Genomic DNA, 24,664 nt, shown 5'->3' with positions numbered 1-24,664 from the left:
GAATCCAAAGCAGGCTCCAGGCCCTGAGCTGTCAGCACAGAGCCTGACATGGGGCTAGAACTCACAAATTGCGAGATCATGACCTGAGCCGAAGTTGGCTGCTTAACCGACTGAGCCACCCGGGTGCCTCAACTTAGTTTTTTGTTATTGGTTTTGTTAAATTACTTGTGTTGATTTATTAATTATTTGAGAGAGAGAGAGAGGGAGAGAGAACATGAGTGGAGGAGAGGGACAGAGGGAGAGAGAATCTTAGGCAGACTCCATGCTCAGCAAGGAACCTGATGGGGGGCTCGATCCCACAACTGGGATCAGGACCTGAGCTGAAATCAAGAGTCAGATGTTCAACTGACTGAGCCACCCAGGCACCCCCTAAATTACTTTTAGAATTACTTGTGTTTAAGGAACTTTATTTTTCAAAGCAAGAAGTATAATATTTCTGTATTTCTGGGGATAATTAGAAATGAGATACTTTAAAAAATATTTCAGATTTTAAAAGCCCAATTTTTTATAATCTGTCTAGGTTCTAGAAACTAGAATAATCTATCTGGATTCTAGAGGTTTTAGTAATACTTCGTTAATATTTTCATAATTGGTTTTGGAAACATTCTATCAGAGAATTGTGTTTACAGTCCTAGATTTTTTTCAAAAAACAACATATACTTGTTTAAATAAAATAATCTTCTAGTTTACCCATTTTACTACTATTTATTATTAGAGTTTTTCCAGTTTTAAATTAGGTTTGATTTTTCTCCTTGGACGTGTATAAAATGCACATGTTACTAATGTACCAGATATATTTAAAACTTGATCAAATTATTTTTATTTTTGTAATTGTTGCATTATTTCAATAAATAAGTTTTGCTTGTAGGAATAGTAGCTATCCATTAAATTAAGCATTCAAAACAAACTTTTGAATTTTAAAATAGTAATTTTTATTTGGGTATCAGTTGTACGGGCAGCATTACATGGAGAGCATGAGTGAGTTTTAAATTGAATAAAAGTTCTGCTTTTATTTACTGAAACATGGGACAGTGGACTGTAATGGAGGAAATTTTTGCTGCTTTTTGGCTTATTTTTTGTTGTTGCTTTCCAACTATTTCTGCTTTTAGAAATTCACTTTTGAAAAAAAATTACAAAACCAACATTTAGTATATATGGCGGAGCAGGCTGCTTCCTTAGGCTACATTTGCTTTTGTCCTTATGTTTATTGCTAACCCTTCCCTTTGGCATGTTTTTTCCATCCCTTGGGCATGTTATCTTTTTGTTACTTTGAAGTCAGGTAAGATACACTTTGTACTTCATTCCTTATAGGAATATAAAGTTGATATTTGCTTAAAAATATTTAGTCATAGAGGACAGAATTTTTTTGTTGTTAATTTCTAAAAATGGGGCACCCATGGGCACCTGGGTGGCTGTTGGTTAAGCGTCCGACTTGGGCTCAGGTCATGATCTTGAGGTCTGTGAGTTTGAGCCTGGCATTGAACTCTGTGCTGACAGCTCAATCTGGAGCCTTGCTTCTGATTCTGTGTCTCCCTCTCTGTCTGCCCCTCCCCTATTTGAGCTCTCTCTCTCTGTCTCTGTCTCTCTCTGTCTTTCTCTCTTCTCTCAAAAATGAACAAACATTGGGGTGCCTGGGTGACTCAGTCGGTTAGGCGTCTTGACTTCGGCTCAGGTGATGATCTCACGGTTTGTGAGTTCGAGCACCGCGTCAAGCCTGCTGCGTCAAGCCTGCTTCAGATTCTGTGTCTCCTCACTCTGCCCCTCCCCTACTTGTGCTCTGTCTCTCTCTGTTTCTCAAAAATAAATAAATGCAATAGAAAAATTAAAAATGAACAAACATTAAAAAAAATTCAAAAAATAAAAATGAAGGACTGAGAAGGTCATAGTTTTATATATTTTTCTGTTATATACTATGTTATTTTAGTGGTACAGTTCTAAACGGATACATTGTTTTGAATGTTGGTCTCAACACATTAGTTCAAAATATGTATGGCAATAAGAACTACATACCACTAGGGGGCTCTAATCTTCATTCTAGTTCAGTTAATGTTTTAAAGTTAAATAGGTAAATTCCACATTTTTATTTTTTTTATTATTTTTTTAAAGTTTATTTATTGTTATTTTGAGAGAAGACAGCATGAGTTGGGAAGGAGCAGAGAGAGAGGGAGAGAGAGAACTCCAAGCAGGCTCTGGCTGCCAGTGCAGAGCCTGATGTGCAGCTTGAATTCACGAAATCATGAGATCATAACCTGAGCTGAAACCAAGAGTCAGATGCTTAACTGACTAAGCCACCCAGGCGCCCAATTCCAAATGTTTATTGATAAATATTGTCCCATTTATTCATACCCCCAAATTTAGACTTTAAATGTCACTTTTGGCTTCTGAGATCCTGGGACTTGATCTAGATGACTAAGAACTCCAAAAAGTTATGTTAGCTGTACCTTCAGTTTACTCTTTTCACACATATTTTAATTATTGTTAATAAACTAGAATGTCGTGATAATTTGCTGTGTACTTGATACGTTTTTGTTTAATATTTAGGAGCACACAGAAGAGAGGAGAATCATTTGGAATCAGCAGAATAGGTAGCAAAATTAAAGGAGTATTCAAAAGTACCACAATGGAGGGAGCTATGTTGCCTAATTATGGGTTAGCCGAAGGTGAAGATGACTTTGTAAGTAAAAATTTTTCAGTTTGATGTATGTATAACTTCAGACCTACAATGGCATAAAAAATGATATGCTTACTTTCTATTTTCCCTCTCCTTTATTTTACTTATTTCAGACTTCAATGCCTTATTTTTTTCATTAGTTATTATAGTTTTATGATGCTAATCTAATTGGTAAAGTTCCTGAGCACTAAGTTAACTTCTTGTTAAGGCCAGAATGGTTTCTGTTGAGCTGTGATAGTTCTAAAAGTCAAACAATTTACCATCCTTTGGTTAGGCTTTTACTTTGTTTCCTCACCTTATCTCTTTCCAGCCATATGGTCCAGGCAAACAGAACTGTTGATAAATGTCCTACCCGCAACATGGGGCTCTAACCATGACCCCTTGCTACTCAAACTGTGATTGGTACGTCAGCAGCGTCAGCATTACCTGGGAGCTTATTAAAATGTAGAATGTCTGCTTCCATCCTAGACCTACTAAATCAGTTCGCATTTTAACAAGATTCCCAGTTGATTTATATGCACATTAACCCACCATACTATTTTATTTTTGTGATCTTTGCACATGCTGCCCTTAAAATGCCCTACCTTTATATGTACCTAGAAAGTTCATACTTAACTTTCAGAATCCAGCCTCTCCCATAAACCTTTATCTGGGTCCCCCAGTGGACTTGAACATTCTCTCCTTTGTGCCCCTTATTAGATCTTATGTTAAAACATGTACCATATAGTGTATTTGAAATGATATGTTTATGATTGTTTTCCATACCAATTAGTTCTATAAAGACAGATACTGTCTCATTTGTGCTTTTTATTTGTTTAATAAATCTTTATTAAATAGAGTCCCTGTATCCTTATTTTGCCCATTAATGACTCTGAGCACTGGAGATAAAATGATTAAGACAGAGACTTTCCCCTTAGAGATTCACTAACCTGGATATAAAAGGGATGAATAATAGTGATTGGATTGGCAATGACCAAGAAGAAGGAATGGGGGAAGAGAGGAGTAAATTAACACATTTTTTTCTCTGTACTTCTTCCTTTTGACCTCTGTCCCATTGCAGTGATGAATTATCGAGGACATTCATTGCTTTTTCATAGTTTAAGTGGAAAAAAATTTAATTCTTTTTTTTTTCCTTCTTAGGTAATCTAAATACAACATTTTTTTTTCTGTTTATACCCCCCCTTTTTTTTTAAGTTTGTTTATTTTGAGAGGGTGAACATGAATGGGGGAGGGGCAGAGAGAGAGAGAGAGAGAGAGAGAGAGAGAGAGAGTGAGAGCGCTAGCGAGAAAATTCCAAGCCCGACGTGGGGCTGGATCACACAAACTGTGAGATCATGACCTAAGCCAAAATCAAGAGTTAGATGCTTTAACTGACTGAGCCATACAGGTGCGCCCCTGCCCTTGATTTTTCTTAAAAGTGTGGGTAGAAGAAAGTAAACCAGAGGAAGCAGTCATTTTTCAAAATGATGTTTATATATTTTTTAATTTTTAAATTAAAATTTAATTTATAGTATATTATAATATACTATAATATAGTATATTATATAATATAATATATATAATATATAATATAATATAATATAATAATATAGTATATTATAGTCTCAATTTTTTAATAATATGGAAAATTGGAAACATTTAAAATACCACCCATAATTGTAACACCCAATAACTCACCTCTCTATTAACATTTTGGTGGTTTTCTTTTTTAAAAAGTACCTTTCCTTTCTCATCCACATAGATTAGGGTACACCATTATATATAATGTATATGTATAGTATATAGTTCGCTATCCTGCTTTGTTCCCTCTTAACATTACAACAAAAGCATTTACCCGTGTTATTGTGAACTTTTTAAAACATAATTTTTGTTCAGGAAGACATACTTTTTTGTTCTGCCCAATTACTTGTTCTGCCCAATATAAGCTCGTTTTTTTGTTTGTTTGTTTTGCTTCAGGAATAGGAGGATAATCTTCAAAAAGGTGAGAGAGTTCTGTTTTGTAGTGGTTCAAGGAAGAAGAAAATTCTTGATTTGGAAGAAAAGATAGTGATAATGGAAAGTAGGAAAAGAAAGCAAACTAATCTCTAATATTCTGAAAAGAAAAGGTAGGGGTGAAGAGGCTGTTGGCCCAGACCAAGACAGTACTACTTAGGATTTAGAGAGCACTGTGCTAGATTCGTTTCGTTTCGTTCTGTTTTTCTTTTCTTTTCTTTTCTCTTCTCTTCTCTTCTCTTCTCTTCTCTTCTCTTCTCTTCTCTCTTCTCTCTTCTCTTCTTTTCTCTTTTCTTTTCTTTTCTTTTCTTTTCTTTTCTTTTCTTTTCTTTTCTTTTCTTTTCTTTTCTTTTCTTTTCTTTTCTTTTCAAGTTTATTTTTTTAAGTAATCTCTACCCCCACTGTGGGGCTCCAGCTCATGACCGTGAGATCAGAGGCACATATTCTTCCAACTGAGCCAGCCAGGCTCCCCAGCGCTGTGCTAGTTTTTAGCTATGGGACCTTAGAGAGTTGTCTTTGTCTTGTTTAAGAAGTTTAGAGGAAACTCTCACTACCGCAACTAAAAAGTACTTTGTGATTCAAATATGGGAACTGGAAGACATTTTCTTTTACTTATTTTATTTTTTAAATAATTTTTTTAGTGTTCGTTATTTATTTTTGAGAGAGATGGAGACAGAGCACAAGCAGGAGAGAGGCAGAGAGAGAGGGAGACATGGAATCTGCAACAGGCACCAGGCTCTGAGAGTGCGATGGGGGGCTCGAACCCATGAACTGGTGAGATCATGACCTGAACCAAAGTCGGACACTTAACCGACTGAGCTACCCAGGCGCCTCAAGACATTTTCTTTTAGAAACATTGATGTGATCATTTGGTGGCAATATTGCCTTGCTATGTGACCTTGGGTAAATTGCTTAATTTTATTGTGATTTAGTTTCCTCACATGTGAAATGGGGATTACGGTATCTAACTTACTTAAGGGTGTTGTGAGGATTAATAAGTAGTATGCATAAAGTGCTTAGAACAGTGCCTAGCATATGGTAAGCATAGTAATCAGTATACAGTATTAGAATAGCATTAGTTTTCATAAATATATGAATGTAAATTGTGAGATAGACATTTGTATACTAGCCTGGGAACCAAAGTCCACTGTATAAGATTGAATCTGTATGAAAATATATGTATCTGTCCCAAGTTCAGAACTGATTTGCAAATAGACTTCTGGAATATAATATGCCCAATGGTATATTGGTAGTTAATCTCCACATAGGAAAATATAATAGTGGGACTGTTAATACTTCTCAAGGAAATAGGGGGACATCTTTTTGTCTTTTATCTTCTGCTGCCCTTATTCTCTATTCTCTTTGTAGAAGAAACATCTATTTGAAAACAAGAAAGTACTTCATTCTCCTTTTCATAAAATTTTGGTTTATAATATTTATTTACTTTCAAAAAATATCATATAACATCAAAATTCTTTGAAGAAATAAATATTTCTCTAACTAGAATAATTATTCTCTGAATAGTCTAGAGATTATTCATTAACCTCTTTTGATAAAAACACCTTTTAAATGGTAGCAGTAACAGAAATACATTTTAAAACGTCCTTTGTTTCATTGATATTTTTATGTTGCTAAGAATTTTGTTCTCCCATTTTCTTTCTTAGATTGATTTTGGGGAAGTTCTTTTTATTTAAGAATGTCTATTTTTTGGGGGTGCCTGGGTGGCTCGGTTGGTTAAGTGTCCAACTCGGCTCAGGTCATGATCTCATAGTTCGTGAGTTCGAGCCCCGCGTCGGGCTCTGTGCTGGCAGCTCAGAGCCTGGAGCCTACTTCAGCTTCTGTGTCTCCCTCTCTCTCTGTCCCATCCCCACGCATGCTCTGTCTCTGTCTTAAAAATAAATAAAACATTAAAAATTTTTTGAAAAAAAGAATGTCTATTTTTAAAAATTTTTTAAATTTGTTTTTTAATTTTAAATGTTTTTATTTATTTTTGAGACAGACAGCGTGAGTGGGGGAGGGGCAGAGAGCTAGGGAGACACAGAATCCGAAGCAGGTTCCGAGCTCTAAGCTATCAGCATGGAGTCCAGTGTGGGGCTTGAACTCATGACCTTGAGATCAAGAGTTACATGCTCCACCGACTGGGCTAGCCAGGTACCCCAAGAATGTCTATTTTTTGGCATTTAGTCAACTTGTTAAACAAATTATCTATCATTTTATTATTGATTTACCCTTCTGATATCTCAGAAGCTGAATCCATTGACAAAAATACAGTTGTAATAGCCATGGAAAATGCTGCCCTGTACCTCAGACTCCAAATGGTGGAGTGGGCATTTCACTCACAAATTCTCTCTGTTTTTGTGTCAGGTGTGTAAGGAGATAGCCTTATCCCAAAAAGGCAAAACCCAACACATATTATCTGTTTTTATAGTTTCTTTTCCTTCCTTTTTAGGAATTGATGACTTTGTTTTCAATAGAGTATTAAGAGGTCCTCCTAAGATCACCAACAGTCTTATTAGGGATTATGGAAAGCTATTTTAGAACAAGAAAGAAAAGAATAATTGCGGGGCGCCTGGGTGGCTCAGTTGGTTGAGCGTTTGGCTTCGGCTCAGGTCATGACCTCATGGTTTGTGAGTTCGAGCCCTGCATCGGGCTCTGTGCTGGCAGCTCAGAGCCTGGAGCCTGTCTTCAGATTCTGTGTCTCCCTCTCTCTCTGCTCCTCCCCTGCTCGTGTGCTATCTCTCTCTCTCAAAAATAAATAAACATTAAAAAAAATGTTTTTTTAAAAAGAATAATTGCTAAGGGACTTTGTGGGGGAGGAGAATTCACTTAGAAGAGAGGTGGCTGAGGCACCTGGGTGGCTCATTCAGTTAAGCATCTGACTTTGGCTCAGGTCATAATCTTGTGGTTCGTAAGTTCAAGCCTTGCATCAGGCTCTGCCCTAACAGTGCAGAATCTGCTTGGGGCGCTCTCTCTCTCTCTCTCTCTCTCTCTCTCTCTCTCACTCTCTCTCTCTCTGCCCTTACCCCACTTGTGTGTGCTCCTTCCTCTCTCTCTCTCTCTCTCTCTCTCTCTCTTTCTCAAAATAAATAAAACTGGGGCACCTGAGTGACTTAGTTGGTTAATTATCTGACTTTGGCTTGGGTCATGATGTCATGGTTCATGGGTTCGAGCCCAATGTCTGGCTCTGCTGTCAGTGTGGAACCTGCTTTGGATCCTCTGTCTCCCTCTCTCTGCCCCTCCCCCCACTCAAAAATAAATAAACATTAAGAACATGAATAAAACTTAAAAAAGGTGACTGCCAGGTGTGGGAAGAAGTAGAATTGAGAGTGAAAGTTAGGGTGCTAAAATTGTGGAAATAAATCTCTCTCCACTACTGGTTTGCTCTGAATAGACTTTTCAGATTTCTTGTTAAGTACAAGAAATCTTTGACTCATTGCCTTAAAAAAGTATATTCAAGATGGATGTGTTTTATCTGTAATATGTGGCTTTCTTTAACATGAATTTGAGATGTATAAGTGACCAGGTGTTTTAATGTGCCAATTCAGAGGTTCTCTTCTTCCTTTTTTTTTTTTTTTTTTTTGCCAATTTTTTAAAAATTTTATTTATTTTTGAGAGAGAGAGAGAGAGACAGAGCACAAGTGGGGGAGGGGCAGAGAAAGACGGAGACACAGAACCCGAAGCAGGCTCCAACACAGAGCCCGACACAGGGCTCAAACTCACGGACTGTGAGATCATGACCTGAGCCGAAGTCAGACGCTTAACCAACTGAGCCACCCAGGCATCCCAGTTTTTCTAATTTTTTAAAAATGTTTACTTGAGACAGAGAGAGTGAGTGAGCAAGCATGAGCAGGGGAGGGGCAAAGAGAGGGAGAGAAAGAATCCCAAGCCAGCTCCGCACTCACAGTGTAAGCACGGTGCAGTGCTCGAACCCACAAACTGTGGGATCATGACCTGAGCCGAAATCGAGAGTTAGACACATAACCTACTGAGGCACCCAGGCTTCTCTGGAGGATTTCTTCTAATTTAATTAGGTTGGGACAGTTTTTCCTCCTTTCTGTATGTGTAGTTCTAGAACATGTTTAAAATTTCTTTCTGGGGCGCCTGGGTGGCTCAGTCGGTTGGACGTCTGACTTCGGCTCAGGTCATGATCTCGCGGTCTGTGAGTTCGAGCCCCACGTCGGGCTCTGTGCTGACAGCTCACAGCCTGGAGCCTGTTTCGGATTCTGTGTCTCCCTCTCTCTCTGACCTTCCCCCGTTCTTGCTCTGTCTCTGTCTCAAAAATGAATAAATGTTAAAATAAATAAATAAATAAATATAAAATTTCTTTCTAAAAATAATTGTTCTTCGTGTAGTATTTTAAAATATTATTTTAGACATTTATATTATGAAAACTTTAGAAGCCAAGAGATGACCTTCTAAAAATAACCTTAATTCTATGAAGGTGGATCCCTTTCAGGCCATTTTTCATTTTTGACATTACTTAAGCTGTAGTGAATATATTTATACTTGTATCTTTTCCACAGTTTTAAAAAGATTGACTTGGAATAAATACTTTCATTAGACTGCATTCCCAGAAATGGAGTTAAAAGATCCTTTTCAACTTACAATGGGATTACATTCTGATAAACCCATTATAAGTTGAAAATAACCTACTTTAAACAAGCTCTGAACACTTAACATTAGCCTACAGTTGGGCAAAATCCTCTAACTCAAGGCCCATTGTATCATAAGGTGTTGACTGTCTTATGTAATTTATTGAATACTGTACTGAAAGTAAAAACAATGGTTGTATAGTGTATTGGTTGTTTACCTTTGTGATTTAGTGTTTACCTTTGTGAAAGTAAAAACAATGGTTGTATAGTGTATTGGTTGTTTACCTTTGTGATTTATTGAATACTGTACTGAAAGTAAAAACAATGGTTGTATAATGTATTGGTTGTTTACCTTGCAAGTCCCACATCATGCTCCATGCTGACAGCTCAGGACCTGCTTGGGACTCTCTCTTTCTCCCTCTCTGTTCCTCTTCCTCCCCCGCTTGTGCTCTTTCTCTCTCTCAAATTAAATAAATAAACATCAAAAAATTTTTTAAAAATTCCAAGTATAGTTTCTGCTGAATGCATATCGCTTTTGCATCTTGGTAAATTTGAAAAATCATAAGTTTAACTATCTTAAGTCAGCGACCACCTGTACTTAGCTGAAACTGTTTTATGGTTCTTTCTAAATACATATTGTCAAAACGAAAAAATATCAGTACATTAATTTTTTCTTCTTATTACCAAAGGTAAATATTTTTTTATACTTGTGTATTTTCAATATTTTTAGTCTCTGAAGTGCCTATTTTCTGTTTTCTATGGAATTTGCACATATAGGTGATATGACAAAACCTGGAGTTGATGCTAGTAACTTGTTAGTTTTAATTTTTTATCTTTATATTTTTAGTAGAAAATTTACTATCGTTTAATTTCAGAATAGTAGAAAATCAGGAATTTATATGGGCACATTCTTTATAGTTGTATCTTGTATGCTATAGGTCTGAGGACCTGGAAATGTTAAATTTTTTTTCTGATGATTTTTTTTCTAGATTGAAGAAGGTATTGTTGTAATGGAAGATGATTCTCCAGTGGAAGCTGTGAGCACACCTAATACTCCCCGAAACCTTGCTGCATGGAAAATTAGCATTCCATATGTAGACTTTTTTGAAGATCCCTCCTCTGAAAGGAAGGAGAAGAAGGAGAGAATACCTGTGTTTTGTATTGATGTTGAAAGAAATGATAGAAGAGCAGGTAGGAAGTTCTCTGAATACATTTCTCAAAAGGTGCCAGTTAGTCTATTTATCAGGAATGGTAAACATTTTGCCATTTCTAACTATTGAGTATGACTGCATGTCCAAAAGATAAGTGTCTGGGGGCGCCTGGTTGGTTCAGTTGGTTGAGCATTCGTCTTTGGCTCAGGTCATGATCTCACGGTTCATGGGTTTCAAGCCCTGCATCTGCTGTCAGTGCAGAGCCTGCTTGGGATCTTCTGTCTTCTTCTTTCTCTGTCTCTCCTCCTCTCTCTCTCTCAAAAATAAGCAAACATTCAAAAGATAAGTGTCCGAACAGAAAATTGAATGAAAACAGGCTTTTCTAGGTTATCTCTAGTACCACTTAACTAATTAGTTTGTTCAGCCAATGCATATGCCACCTGTGAGACACCTGACAATGCAGCAGGGCATTTTATGTAATGTTCTTTTAATGGTTTTGCTACCATCATTAGCCATTATACTTATTATTAGTAACCCACATAGCACTATATCAGGTATTATACCAATTTCATTAAGACAGCATTTCTCCTCCTCCATTGTTGTGGGCTAATTAGAATTTATAAAAATGTGATAAAACACAATGTGAGAAGTTTTCATCATGTTTTCCTATCTTCTTTTGGTTGTTTCAGGTGTGGACTAATAGATATAGGTGTAAATAGTATCCATGAGGAGATAACAGACACCACCCTGGCTTTTGCCCAAGAAGTAGGGCATTCAGTGTAAACAAAAGCACATCAAACTTGTGCACATTTTGGGAATGATGAACAGAAAGATAAAATTGAGCTCAGGAAGAGGGAACTGTTTGTGGTGAAAGAAGGAAAGAAAATGGCAGTGTTAGGAAATGGTTTTGAGAGAGGACTGATGAAGTATTACAGCATGAAGGTCAGTGCTAATAATTCCCCTTATTTGTTTTTCTTTTTTTTTTATTTAAAAATATTTATTTGTTCTTTTAAAAAAAAAACTTTTTAATGTTTATTTATTTTGAGAGAGAGATACAGACAGACAGAGTGTGAGCAGGGGAGGGACAGAGAGAGGAGACACAGAATCCGAAGGACGCTACAGGCTCTGAGCTGTTAGCACAGAGCCCGATGTGGGGTGTGAACCCACAAACCACAAGATCATGACCTGAGCTGTAGTTGGACGCTTAACCAATTGAGCCACCTAGGCGCCCCTATTTATTTGTTCTTGACAGAGAGAGAGAGATGGGGGGAGAGGGGCAAAGAAAGAAGAAGAGAGAGAATCCCAAGCAGCCTCCATACTCAGTGCTGAGCCTGACACGGGGCTTAATCCCATGATCCTGAGATCATGACTTGAGCCAAAATCAAGAGTCAGATGCTAAACTGACTGAGCCACCCCAGCGCCCCAATTATTTTTATTCTAAGCAACTTAAGGCACAGTGAGGTTATTTGTTCTAGTTCACTTAATAAATGGGGAAGCTGGGATTGGAATAGGCAGTCTGACTCAACTCATTCTGTAAACCATTACTTTGTGCTATTCAGTTTGGTAGCCACTAGCCTCATGTACCAGTTAAAATTAAATTATATTAAAATTTTAGTTCCTTACTTACAATAGTCACATTTCAAGTGATCAATAACTACATGTGGCTAATATCTACTATATTAATGCAGATAATAGAGAACATTTCAGAATTTCAGACAGTTCTGTTTGATAGTGCTGTTCTATACTGTATTAGATCAGGACAATTGGTAAATATTTGAGGGACCCAAAATTGATTACAAGTTTTTATGAAATACATAATTTATTTCTGTGACACTTAAAAATCATGACTGTATAATTGTTTTAAATTTCTGTCAGCTCTATGATTCTTTTCTAGAAAAATGTGTTTTGAGATAACTTCATAAATAGGTGAAGTTTATCAGTCCCTTAAGAAATTTAAAATTAAGATATGGGATAAAATATGTTAATAATGTGATGTTAAGAAATAATAAATCATTAAGACTGGAAGAATTTCTAATAGTAGTTTATAAAATTATTTATTACTTACTGTGTATCCATTCAATTTACAGTTGGGCATGAGCCTGAACATTGGTCTGTCTATAGAAGATATCTTGAATTCTATGTACTTGAATCAAAACTAACAGAGTTTCATGGTATGTTGTCCTTTTTGTATAAAACATTACATTTTAGTATTAGCTTTCTTGAAGAAGCTGTTGAACTAGATTCATTTTTTTATTTTAAGTAATTATGCAAGGAAGTGTAATACTTAACACTTATGTACACTGCTGTTAATATAGGAATGTACTGTTTTTATCTTATTTCTGCTTACAAATATTTTTGAAGTTTTTACAGTATACATGTATTACTTATTAATTTTTTAAAAAATATTTATGAGAGAGAGAGGGAAAGAGAGAGCACGAGCGGGAGAGGGGCAGGGAGCGAGGGAGACAGAATCCAAAGCAGGCTCCAGACTCTGAGCTGTCAGCAGAAAACCCAACACAGGGGGCTTGAACTCACGAACTGCAAGATCATGACCTCAGCTAAAGTTGGACACTTAACTGATTGAGCCACCCAGGCACCTCAATAATATTAAAATTTAAAAGATAGCTATTGTTTAATTGTATTGTAGAAAAGTTTCTCTCTCCAGTTTAATTTTTGTTTATTTCCATGTGGCAGAGAATTTAAACCAGGCATTTTAGAGTTGCTCTGTTCTTTTACTACCATCTTTCTTGATAAACATGTTTGCTCTGAATCATGACAAATGTTTTGATTTAGCTCTTAGATTTAGATATGAAGACAAAACTTGTAATATTTCTTTTAAGGTTAGATCAATCAGAAAAGGGGAGCACTTTCCTTTTTTTAGTTATTCTCTTCACCTCTCAGTCTGTCTTATCGATTTTAGTTAATATCAAGGATGTAGTTATAAAGTATTTCCAGTCATTTTGTATGTAGATTGGTGAGTTCTATTTGTGTATTCTGAATCTTTTTCTTTTAGACCAGCTTTGTGGAGTGTCCCTGATCCAAATTCAGGTTGGTTCTCTATTGAAGACAGGAACCTTTTTTACCCTTCTTTACTAAGTGCTCTAAGTAAAACACTTGATAAAGAGACTACAGGAAGGTAAAAAAAAAAATACAAGGTCCCATTCCAATCTTTTTGCTTAGATTTTGAATTTGTACTTGTCTTTAAATGGTTTTCTCTTGGAGTGCCTGAGTGGCTCACTCGATTGAGCGTCTGATCCTTGATTTTGGCTCAGGTCATGATCCCAGGATCGTGGGGTTGAGTCCTGCATCGGGCTCTACACAATTAAGATTCTCTTCTCTCTCTTCCTCTGCCCCCTCCGCTTGCTCTCTCATAAATAGATAGATAGATAGATAGATAGATAGATAAATAAATGAATAAATAAATTTAAAAAATGGTTTTTCTTTTTCTCTGCCAGTCTTGTGCAATGTCATTCTTGTCTCGTTCTTTCTCTGAGAAATTTTCCTTTGGGTTTAGAATTGAGAGAAGATAATTTATTCTATACTTTAAAGTCCTGGATCAACCTAAGTTGATTGGATTCCCAACAATATTTTTCTTTTTTGGTATTTAAATTTCCGGTCAGCCCTATTTGAGAAAGCATGTCCATGTTTTTTGTTTTTATTTTTTTTTAATTTTTTTTTTTTAACATTTATTCATTTTTGAGAGACAGAGACACAGTAAGAGGGGGTAGGGCAGAGAGAGAGGGAGACAGAATCTGAAGCAGGCTCTAGGCTCTGAGCTGTTAGCACAGAGCCCAACGCGGGGCTCTAACCCATGAAGCATGAGATCACGACCTGAGCCGAAGTCAGATGCCCAATCAACTGAGCCACCCAGGTGCCCTGAATGTCCATGGTTTTTAAATTTTGTTTTTTTAAGTTTGTATAGTATTAGCAGAATGCTACCTTTTCTCCCATGATAGAGTAGGTATTTCTTTGTAAGATTTTGTTGAATAGAATCCCACCAACTTCAAGATAATCTCATGATAAGTTTTTGAAGCTTTTTTACTAGTATCGAAGGCTAAATAAGTCTTTGTCAGTGAAGAGTTGGTGAAATTTTCTATATCTGTATATTCAGGTTCTTTGGTTTGGACTTCTGAAGTGAAGCTCATGGATTTTGTCAAGATTACTTAAAAGATAATGCCACATCTCTGTAAGAGCATTGTGAATCTGATTTTGCCATAGTGAATTATAAATTAGGTTTTAAAGATGGTAGCAGAACATAGTAATAACTTACATATATATTAATTTCAGGCACATTTCCTGATGCCCAGCTTCCTTCCAAGAGGATCATTGGCCCCAAAAATTATGAATTCTTAAAGTCAAAGAGAGAAGAATTTCAGGAATATCTACAGGTATGGTAGTAACTTAATTTAAAACATTGCTAATCCTAGCATTCTCTAATCTTTTTTTCTCTTGTATATATATATTTTACTTTATAAATACCTGTCAATGTGGACTTCTAAAATTCTTTTCTTTTTAAGTTTATTTATTTTTGAGAAAGAGACAGAGAGAGTGAGTAGGGGAGGGGCAGAGAGAGAGAGAGACAGAGGATCCCAAGCAGGCACTGCACTGCCAGTGCAGAGCCTGATGCCAGGCTTGAACCCACGAACTGTGAGATCACGATCTGAGCTGAAACCAAGAGTCAGATGCTTAACCGACTGAGCCACCCAGGGTCCCCCTGAGCTACTCAGGTGTCCGAATTTTATTTTATTTTTTAGTGTGTGCACATGGTGTTATATAAACAATGTAATTGGTATGTGTTTTCCATTGTTGATACAGTCAATTTAAAAGTTACTTACTTGAGGGGCGCCTAGGTGGCTCAGTCAGTTAAGCATCCGACTCTTGGTGTCGGCTCAGGTTGTGAGATTGAGCCCTGCATTGGGCTCTGCACTGACAGCCAGAGCCTGCTTGGGATTCTCTCTCTTCTTCTCCCTCCATCCATCTCCTTCTTGTGGCTGCTCGCTCGTGTGCTCGCTTGCTCTCTCTCAAAAAAAAAAAAGTTGCTTACTTGAGACTAATATAAAATTAATGACCATCTTTCTTTAATCAAGTGCCTAAGATGAAAGAGTGGATACTTTTTACTTTTTTTGTTTTGTTAAAAACATCTTTTTTTTTAATGTTTGTTTATTTTTGAGAGAGAAGGTGTGGGGGAGGATCAGAGAGAGAGGGAGACAGAAGATCCCCAAGCAGGCTCTGTGCTGACAGCAGAGTCCGATGTGGGCCTTGAACTAATGGGCGGTGAGATCATGACCTGAGTCAAAGTCAGACGCCTAACCAACTGAGCCACCCAGATGCCCCCTAAAAAAACCTTTTCTTTATTTGGCCATGAAATTTTTTAGATTTTATTAAGTATTCAGTTAAATTCGGATGCCTCTTTGCCCAAAGTAAGTATTTTAAGTTAAAAAAATACTCAACAGTATAAAGGAATATTTACATTTTATTTCTTTTGTTTAAACTTTTGAATACTTCAGCCCAGAAAATATTCATTATATAAGTTTTTGGTGGCGTGAAAATTGAAATATGAAATATTTTATTATTATTATGTTATTAACTTTAAATTATTAATGTCTGCAAGGATATTTGAATGCAGCATATAGGAGTGTTAACCTTTGCCTTTGTTGATACCATTAACCCATTATTTCAATGGACTAAATCTTTCTAAGAATTGGAAGTACTGCATTCTAGAAGAGTATTTTCTGGTGATATGGAGCTAAAGGTTGCTGTTACTGGTATTTCATTTATACAGATTTCTGCTCATAAAGTTTTGCAACTGTTTCAAGTTACAAAACAATATTAGGTAAGACTGGGTTAATTTTGGCTTTAAAAAGTCAGTTTATCTTGTAAGAAAATAGTGTTGCAAGAAGAACAGACAACAAATTTTTCAAGTTCACATCTCTACATTTAGTTTTCTTCAAAACCCTTGTGCCAACTTCTTTTAATTATCAAGATATTGTAGTACTTGTTTTATAGTTGAGACACAGAAATAATATTAGATAATGTTTAATCTTCCTGTGTATCAGGTACTGTGCTAAATGCTTTATATAATAACATTATAAAGAAAGGAGTAGTATTATCTTCATTTTACACTTGAGGAAACTCTTAGGTAGTTTAGGAACTTTTCTAGGGATACCTCACTGGTAAATGGAAGAGAGCCAGAATTCAAATTCTTTCATGTCTGACTGTAGAGGTTGAAGTCTTATCTGCTATGTGATATATTCTTTCTACAAATGTAGTTTTGTTATTCTGAAGATAAAATAGCTTTTGAGGATTTATAATTGTTTTTTTAATCATTTTAATATAGTTTTGATCACCCTTCTGGTTACTAAGCTGTTTTTTCCCTTTTTTTTCCTTTTTCATTTAAGAAACTTCTGCAGCATCCAGAACTGAGTAATAGTCAACTTCTGGCGGATTTTCTCTCCCCCAATGGCGGGGAAACACAATTTCTTGATAAGATACTACCAGATGTAAATCTTGGTAAGTCAGTTTAAAGAGTCATGTATGAGAGGATAAACTGAGAGGTGCCTGGGTGGCTCAGTCAGTTAAGTGTTTGTTGATTTCGATTCAGGTCATGATCTCACGGTTCATGAATTTGAGCCCTGCATCAGGCTCCATGCTGGCAGTGTGAAGCCTGCTTGGGATTGTCTCTTTCTCCCTCTCTCTCTGTCCCTTCCCCATGGGTGTGCTCTGTCTCTGTCTCTTAAAATAAATAAACATACTTAAAAATTTTTAAGAAGTGGATAAACTGAAATAATCAGCATTTTCAGATTAATGAAGGAAGAGTAGTTTATATAGTGAAACCATGTATCAAATTCTAATAGACTTATTATACACTGTTAGTAGGAATATAAATTGGAAACTAATTGGGAAAACGGTTTGGTATAGAACTGCATGACCCAGTAGTTCCTCTCTGAGATATATACTCTAGAGAATCTTATATTCATATTAAAGAATGTTCATAGCATTATTGTTTATAACCAGTCACTAAAATTGGAAATAATACAAATGTTCATCACCAATAGAGTAGACAGATAAATTGTGGTAGATTCATAAAATGAATACCTATAACGTGTAGCTATTTGCAACAACATTGTTAATCTTAAAAACGTGATGATGAATGACAAGCAAGACACAGAATATATGCAGCATGGTTTCTTTTACATAAAGTTCAGTATAGACCACAGAGATAAAGGCAGGAAAAATTTGGAGTGTTAAAGATAATAATGGAGGTAGGGGCACCTGGGTAGCTCATTTGGTTAAGCGTCTGACTCTTGATCTGGGCTCAGGTCATGATCTCATGGTTTGTGAGTTTGAGCCCCACGTCAGGCTCTGTGCTGATAGTGCAGGGCCTGCTTGGGGATCTCTCTCCCCCGTCTCTCCCAGCCCTCCTCAGCTCTCTCTCTCAAAATAAATAAATAAACATTAAAAAAAAAAAGAGATAATAATGGAGTAAAGCAATATTTCTAAATATATTTTATATAATATAATCTGAAGTATATATAGAAGTAAACAAATGAATTAAATGTTGCAAGTGGGCATTTGGCTTTCATCTGTATCTCTTCAAATTAGTACATTTGGTCAGAGCCAAAATTCTTGGTATTTGTACGTGGAGGTTTTCTTATCAGGGGAAAATGGAAGAAAGTTTTATATTTGGTTATATATGATGTTTAGAAGACAGAATTGGGTAGACTTGGTTGCCAACTAGGATTGACTAAAGAAGAAGAAATGATCAGAGATGTGACCCAGATTTTCTATTTAAACATTTGGATGGATGCTGTTACTTGCTGAGATAAGGAATAAATTAAGGGTAGTTCTGAACTTGTTGAGTTTATAGAATCCAGTGAGAGGTTTTGTAAGGTAGGAGAGGCCAGGAGACAGGCAAGCAGTAGAGATTTGAGTGTTATATGAAGTCAGATTGAGCACATAATTTGACTCAGGAAGAGCATGTAGAAGAGACAGAGAAGCAAACAGAATAAAGCTCGTCATTTAAGGAACTTGGAGAAGTCTAAGAGAGGAGTAGTTAATGGGGGTAGAAAGGAGAAATAGTCTGGTGGGAGAGGGTTAGGTGGTTTTCATGTCTTAAAATAATCTACGTTTTATTTTATTTATTTTTATTCTTAAATGTTTATTTTTGAGAGGGAGAGCACAAGCAGGGGAGGGGCAGAGAGAGGAGGACAGAGGATCCCAAGCGGGTTCTGTGCTAACAGCAGCAAGCCCGATGTGGGGCTTGAACTCAGAAACCATGAGATCATGACCTGAGCCAAAGTCAGACACTCACCTAACTGAGCCACCCAGGTGCCCCCAACAATCTCCATTTTAATTTCTTATTAATATGTGTTCTGCTATTGCCATAAGCCTACTTTTTTCTAAATTGAACTGAAAGAAATTTAAGTCGCATTTATCAATTTTGACTAATTTTTAAAGGCATTTCTAATGTTTGAGAAAATCTCAAGGTGTTTGATATTTTAAAATAAGGGAACCTGGAGATAAGACCAAGAAGAGATTTTGGCAAACAGGATTAGAATATGTATTCTTAACCTAAAATTCAGATTATAAACTATTTAACCAATTTAAATGTTGTAGCAATTCTTAAAAATTTTTTTGACTTTTGTATACTTTTAGATATCTTTATATATTCATCATTGTTTAAAATCTTTTGAAAACATTTCTTACGGAAAATTTCAAATATACACAAAAGTAGAGAATTTTGTATAATAAACTTCTCACGCTATTGCAACAGTTATCAACACTTGCCTTGTTCAGTCCTTCCTGCACCGCCCCCCCCTCCCCAACACTACTGGATTATTTTAAAGTAAATCCCCAGTGGTTCCTGAGCCCCGCATCCGGCTCCCTGCTGTCATCACAGAGCCCACTTCAGATCCTCTGTCCCCTTGTCTCTCTGCCCCTCCCCCTCTTGCTCACGCACATGTGTGTGCTCTCTCTCTCTCTCAAAATAAACATTAAAAAAAAAAAGAATACCATATTTATTGTAAATTTCTGTTGAGTGTGAAATAGTAAGTTATATTTTTTATTGTTTTACTTTTTTTACTTGGCTTTTGAGTATTTAAAATTACCTAGTGAAAAAAAAATTAGTGAAGTATTCATGTGAGCAGTTATGCAGTATATTATGCTTTCATAAAATTAATATTTTACTTTTAATTGCAGGTAAAATTATAAAGTCTGTTCCTGGAAAACTAATGAAAGAGGTGAATAACTGATTTATGTATATTCTGTAACATGATAGTTATAACCGTATTTAAATATCAGTGAATTTTAATGCATTATATGATTATTAAAAATCATAATCTTGATTTTTTATTTTCATACCATGATTTCTATGTCACAACAGAAAGGCCAGCATTTGGAACCTTTCATCATGAATTTCATTAATTCTTGTGAATCTCCAAAGCCTAAACCAAGTAAACCGGAACTGACCATTCTCAGCCCTACTTCAGAAAACAACAAGAAGGTACTGCATATTTATTGTTTGACAGAGTCATAAGGTTTGAAATTACCCTACTTGGAACAGCTTTTCCATTGTAGGGAGAATCATGTGTTAATGAAATGAATGGGACTTATTTCCTTTATATGGAAATCAGTTGTACAGTATAAGGAGGGTATTTTATGTAGTTGCTTGCATCTTTGCTTTAACAGGTAAATTTTTCTTTATATAATTGCATTGGCAAATTTCTAACATTTACGTATTTGGGGAATTTTTTATTTTAAGTTTATTCTTTATTTTGAGAAAGGGAGAAAGAGAGTGAGGAAGGGACAGAGAGGGAGGGAGAGAGAGGATCCCAAGCAGGCTCCACACCGTCAGTGCAGAGCCTGATATGGGGCTTAAACGTATGAAGCATGAGATCATGACCTGAGCTGAAGTCCAACGCTTAACCAACAGAGCCACCCAGGCGCCCCTTGGGGGATTTTTTAAGGTGGTTTTCTTAGGTTGTAAATCACCAACTTCTAATACTCATGAAGTAAATTGATACAATGTAGTCATGTTGATTTGATGCTTATTTTATCTAATCTTAATGGCTTATATAATATTTAATCCATTAAGCAAGTATTTTAACCTGTGCCAACACTGGAATATAAAGATATATTTCCTGTCCACAGGAAGCTCAGTTTAGTGCCAGAATAGTGCTCAGCATGAGGAGCTGTGTGAGCTCGAAGGACAGCCTTCCCCCTTTACCCCCAAAACTCACTTTTTTGTTATTACTATAAAAGGTGTCTTTAATATTTTTTTCATTTTATCGCTTTCATTTGATAAATACAGTTAATTTTTATGTATTGATTTTTTAAATTCAGTAACTTTGCTAGACTTGTACTAATTTCAGTAATATATCTATTAATTCTTTAATACACATTATCTGCAAATGGTGGTTTTGTTTCATTCATGGCTAGGACCTGTTGTACAAACAGAATCATTTCAGTATTTCACCATTAAATAGTGTATAGTGTAGCTTTTTTCATAGATATTCTTTATAAGGTTAAGGAAGTTTGCACCATCTTTATGGGTGGAGTTGGTCTATACTGGAATGAATTATGCTTGCAAACCAAGGTTTTTACTGTAATTTTTCTTTCTCATTCTATCCTTGCCAATTTTTTAAAAAAACTTATTTATTTATCTTGAAAGAAAGAGCACAAGCAGGGGAGCAGCAGACAGAGAGGGAGGGAGAGAGGATCTCAAGCAGGTTCCATGTTCAGTACAGAGCTGGATGCAGGACTTGAACTCACAAACCATGAGATTATGACCTGGGCCGAAATCAAGAGTCGGACACTTAACTGACTGAGCCACGCAGGTGCCCCAATCCTTTTCAGGTTTTGGTATTAAAGTTATATTAACCTTTTTCTGTTTGCTGGTAAAATTATAATTGGAATTATTAGTTCTTTAAATAATTTATATGATTGGTTGTTAAAGTCCTCTAAGCCTCAAGTTTTGTTTATAGGAAGGTTTTCTTTAAAAACCAACTTAATTTCGGGACGCTTAGGTGGCTGAGTCGAGTGTCCAACTTTGGCTCAGGTCATGATCTCATGGTTCGTGAGTTCGAGTCCTGAATTGAGCTCTCTACTCTCAGCTCGGAGTCAGAGCAGAACCTACTTCAGATTCTCTGTCCCCTCTCGCCCTGCACCTTCCCTGCTCATTCTCTCTCAAAAATAAATAAACATTAAAACAAACAATTTCTTTAGTGATTATAGTATTCTTCAGATTTGTTTTGTGAGTCCATTTTGATAGGTTATATTTTTCTTTAAAAAAAATTTTTTTTAACGTTTATTTATTTTTGAGATAGAGACAGAGCATGAACAGGGGAGGGGCAGAGAGAGAGGGAGACACAGAATCTGAAACGGGCTCCAGGCTCTGAGCTGTCAGCACAGAGCCTGACGCGGGGCTCTAACTCACGGACCGTGAAATCATGACCTGAGCTGAAGCCGGCCGCTTAACTGACTGAGCCACCCAGGCGCCCCGATAGGTTATATTTTTCAACGCATTTTTTATTCAATCTAAATTTGAAAATTTTTTGTCCTGAAGTTGTCAATAATGTCCTTTTAATTTTTTCTAACATCTGTAGTTATATCCCCTTTTATTTTTTATATTATTTGTGTCATTTTATTTTTTATTTTTTTGATCAATCTTGCCAAAGATTTTGTCCTTTTAATCTCTTGGCTTTGTTGATCTTTTCTAGCATACTTTTAGTTCCTTTATTTCTGCTGTTTAATCATAGTCTATTTAATTATAGACTTTTTTTGCATAGTTGGGAGTAAGTAGGGCTGAGATTTCGTTGCATTTCATCATTTTTACTATAAGAAGTTTTTTGCATCTTTTTTTTTTTTTTTCACATTTTCAGACTATGACTGTTACTGTCAAACTGGTTAAAGCTCAATGTTCACCTCTAAACACCCTTTAATTAACTAGTGAATTATAATCTTTAAGTCATGTTAGTTTTAAAATTAGCTGTCATTAATATATTTATACATCTTTATATGTTTATTTGCTCATTTTAGTATAAAAAAGCAAAGGGGTTCTTCCTATGGGTAATTATCTGTTTTGTCTTAAATGAATGGAGACTTTTGTGTACTACTTTGGGGAGAATGTATTTTTTAATTCAATTTTGGATATAAATGTGGAATTTTGGAGACAGAGCTTCACCTATCTAATGCTCTGTTTTGATTAAAAAAGGTTTAAATGCCTGTGTTCTGTTGTCACTTTAGCCTTAGTGTTTGTTTATTAGCAGGTGTAATAAACTATGCATCTCTTTACTATTTCAATTTTTACTTCAGCTTTTCAGTGATCTATTTAAGAATAATGCAAACCGTGCTGAGAATACAGAAAGAAAGCAAAATCAGAATTATTTTATGGAGATGATGACTGTAGAAGGAGTCTATGATTACCTGATGTATGTAGGTAAGGTCTGTCTGGTTATATTAAAACCTATTTTTCATTCATGTGTCCTGTATCTTCTGTGATACAAATTAATGCTCTTCACTATTGCCCCATTGTAACTTCTTTTTAAATTGAATATACTTCTTTTATTAGAATTTGATACAAATGGTTCTGAACATATTAAAGTTACTAGTGTTTACAAATAAAATATTACCATTTTTGTGTTTTCACATTGGAGAATGTTTGAAATACCTGTTTATCTTAACCAAATAATCCATATGATCCCTCTCAGGACGGGTGGTTTTCCAAGTTCCTGACTGGCTTCATCATCTCTTAATGGGAACTCGAATCCTGTTTAAAAATACCTTGGAAATGTATACTGACTACTATCTTCATTGTAAACTAGAACAACTATTTCAGGAGCACCGTTTGGTCTCACTTATAACACTTCTCAGAGGTATTTTCTCATGTGTTTGTTTCAGGTCTTGTGTACTGTTGTGTCTTTTTTTCATTGGTTTATTGGTATTTCTGCTATGAAGAAGTACTTCGTGTATAATAGGTGAAAATATTTCTTTTTGTTTCATTTTAGATGCTGTATTCTGTGAAAACACTGAACCTCGTTCTCTCCAAGATAAGCAAAAACGAGCAAAACAGACTTTTGAAGAAATGATGAATTACATTCCAGGTGTAATATCTAAATAGTAAATACAGATTAGCACCCCTTTGAGATCACGATGTATAGTAATTATTGAGGCCAATTTTTATTTTGAGTTTTCATTTTAGTAATAGTTACTAAGGACAAAGTAAAATTAACTCATTAGTTAAATAAAATTTGGTTTTTATGATATAAGCACAATGAAATTTAAGACAGGCTTTTTCTACTTATGCAACAGCCAGATTTTTTTAGCAACAACTTATAATCAGACTGATCAAAGTGATCTGTTTGTGGGACAGTTGGAATCCTGCTGCCCACTCTACAATGAGAAGAGCTTCACTCGTGTTTATGAGTAAAAGGTCAGAATTCATTCATTCATTTCAAATTTATTGAGCTCTTTCCACATGTCAGGCACTATGCAGAGTGCAAGGGATATAAAAAGTGTACTTGAGTAGTTCAGTCTAGTGGACAGACATACAGATAAAACATACATATGATAAGAGAGAAGGCATGTTCAAGTCACAGAGTGTGTCTCAGAGGAGGAGAATGATCATTTCTCCTGTAAAGGAGGTAAGCTTGGACCACAAGGTAAATAAATAGTAGTAACCTGTTACAGAGATGGGAAATACAAGGAAAAGACGCAAGGAGTCAAAGTAGAGGATACTTAGTTTAGAATATTTTGAGTGTGAAGTTCCTATACAGTATTCAGGAGGACATGTCTAGTAAGTAGTGAGATACCCAGGTTTTGAAATTGGATTAATGAACAGTACAGGATAGAGACATAGAGGTTATGTGTAGTGGATAATAATGCCCAGAGAGAAAATACAGAGTAAGAACCGAAGAAGCCTTTGGACTGTACCTTTGGACTGTACCTTAGAGAATTCTCATCATTGAAAAATTAGTCTCAGAATAGTCCTGTTGCTCTGTGTGAAGACAGTTAAGTTAAATCCCTGGTCTGAATATAAAAGTGAATAAAAGCTATTCTGGGGTAAGTCTTCTGTAGGTAAATGATGAAATAATTTCTTACCTGTTTTGTAATAGTGACCCTTAGCATTCATGGCTTTAACAGTCTTAGTTTGATATTCAGGGACAACATGGAAAGCCACTGAATGTAATAATTTGTTATTTTGCTGAGGCATGAATTTGAATCACCTCTACTTCAAGACTCCTTTTGGGAAGGAATAATTT

At 35.9% G+C, this 24,664-nt stretch overlaps 1 protein-coding gene across 8 annotated transcripts in view; it reads left to right on the top strand.

Moving 5' to 3' along the window:
• The window catches only part of SNX14 (sorting nexin 14), a 77,298-nt gene that overhangs the window by 49,759 nt on the left and 2,875 nt on the right, over positions 1 to 24,664 (top strand). For 7 of the 8 annotated variants that reach the window (XM_042986766.1, XM_042986763.1, XM_042986765.1 and 4 more), the window contains 10 exons: positions 2,542 to 2,674; positions 10,245 to 10,446; positions 12,494 to 12,577; positions 14,694 to 14,794; positions 16,805 to 16,916; positions 19,605 to 19,645; positions 19,789 to 19,908; positions 22,719 to 22,842; positions 23,114 to 23,278; positions 23,411 to 23,506. In XM_042986766.1, coding sequence (XP_042842700.1) covers positions 2,542 to 2,674; positions 10,245 to 10,446; positions 12,494 to 12,577; positions 14,694 to 14,794; positions 16,805 to 16,916; positions 19,605 to 19,645; positions 19,789 to 19,908; positions 22,719 to 22,842; positions 23,114 to 23,278; positions 23,411 to 23,506 — 1,178 coding nt within the window. The remainder of the gene's footprint in view (positions 1 to 2,541; positions 2,675 to 10,244; positions 10,447 to 12,493; positions 12,578 to 14,693; positions 14,795 to 16,804; positions 16,917 to 19,604; positions 19,646 to 19,788; positions 19,909 to 22,718; positions 22,843 to 23,113; positions 23,279 to 23,410; positions 23,507 to 24,664) is intronic. The other variant, XM_042986767.1, reaches the window with a different exon arrangement.

Source organism: Panthera tigris, chromosome B2, assembly GCF_018350195.1.
Source record: "Panthera tigris isolate Pti1 chromosome B2, P.tigris_Pti1_mat1.1, whole genome shotgun sequence".
NCBI classification, from domain to species: domain Eukaryota; kingdom Metazoa; phylum Chordata; class Mammalia; order Carnivora; family Felidae; genus Panthera; species Panthera tigris.
Note: the sequence above shows the minus strand (reverse complement) of the source record. Positions and strands in the feature narration are given on the sequence as shown.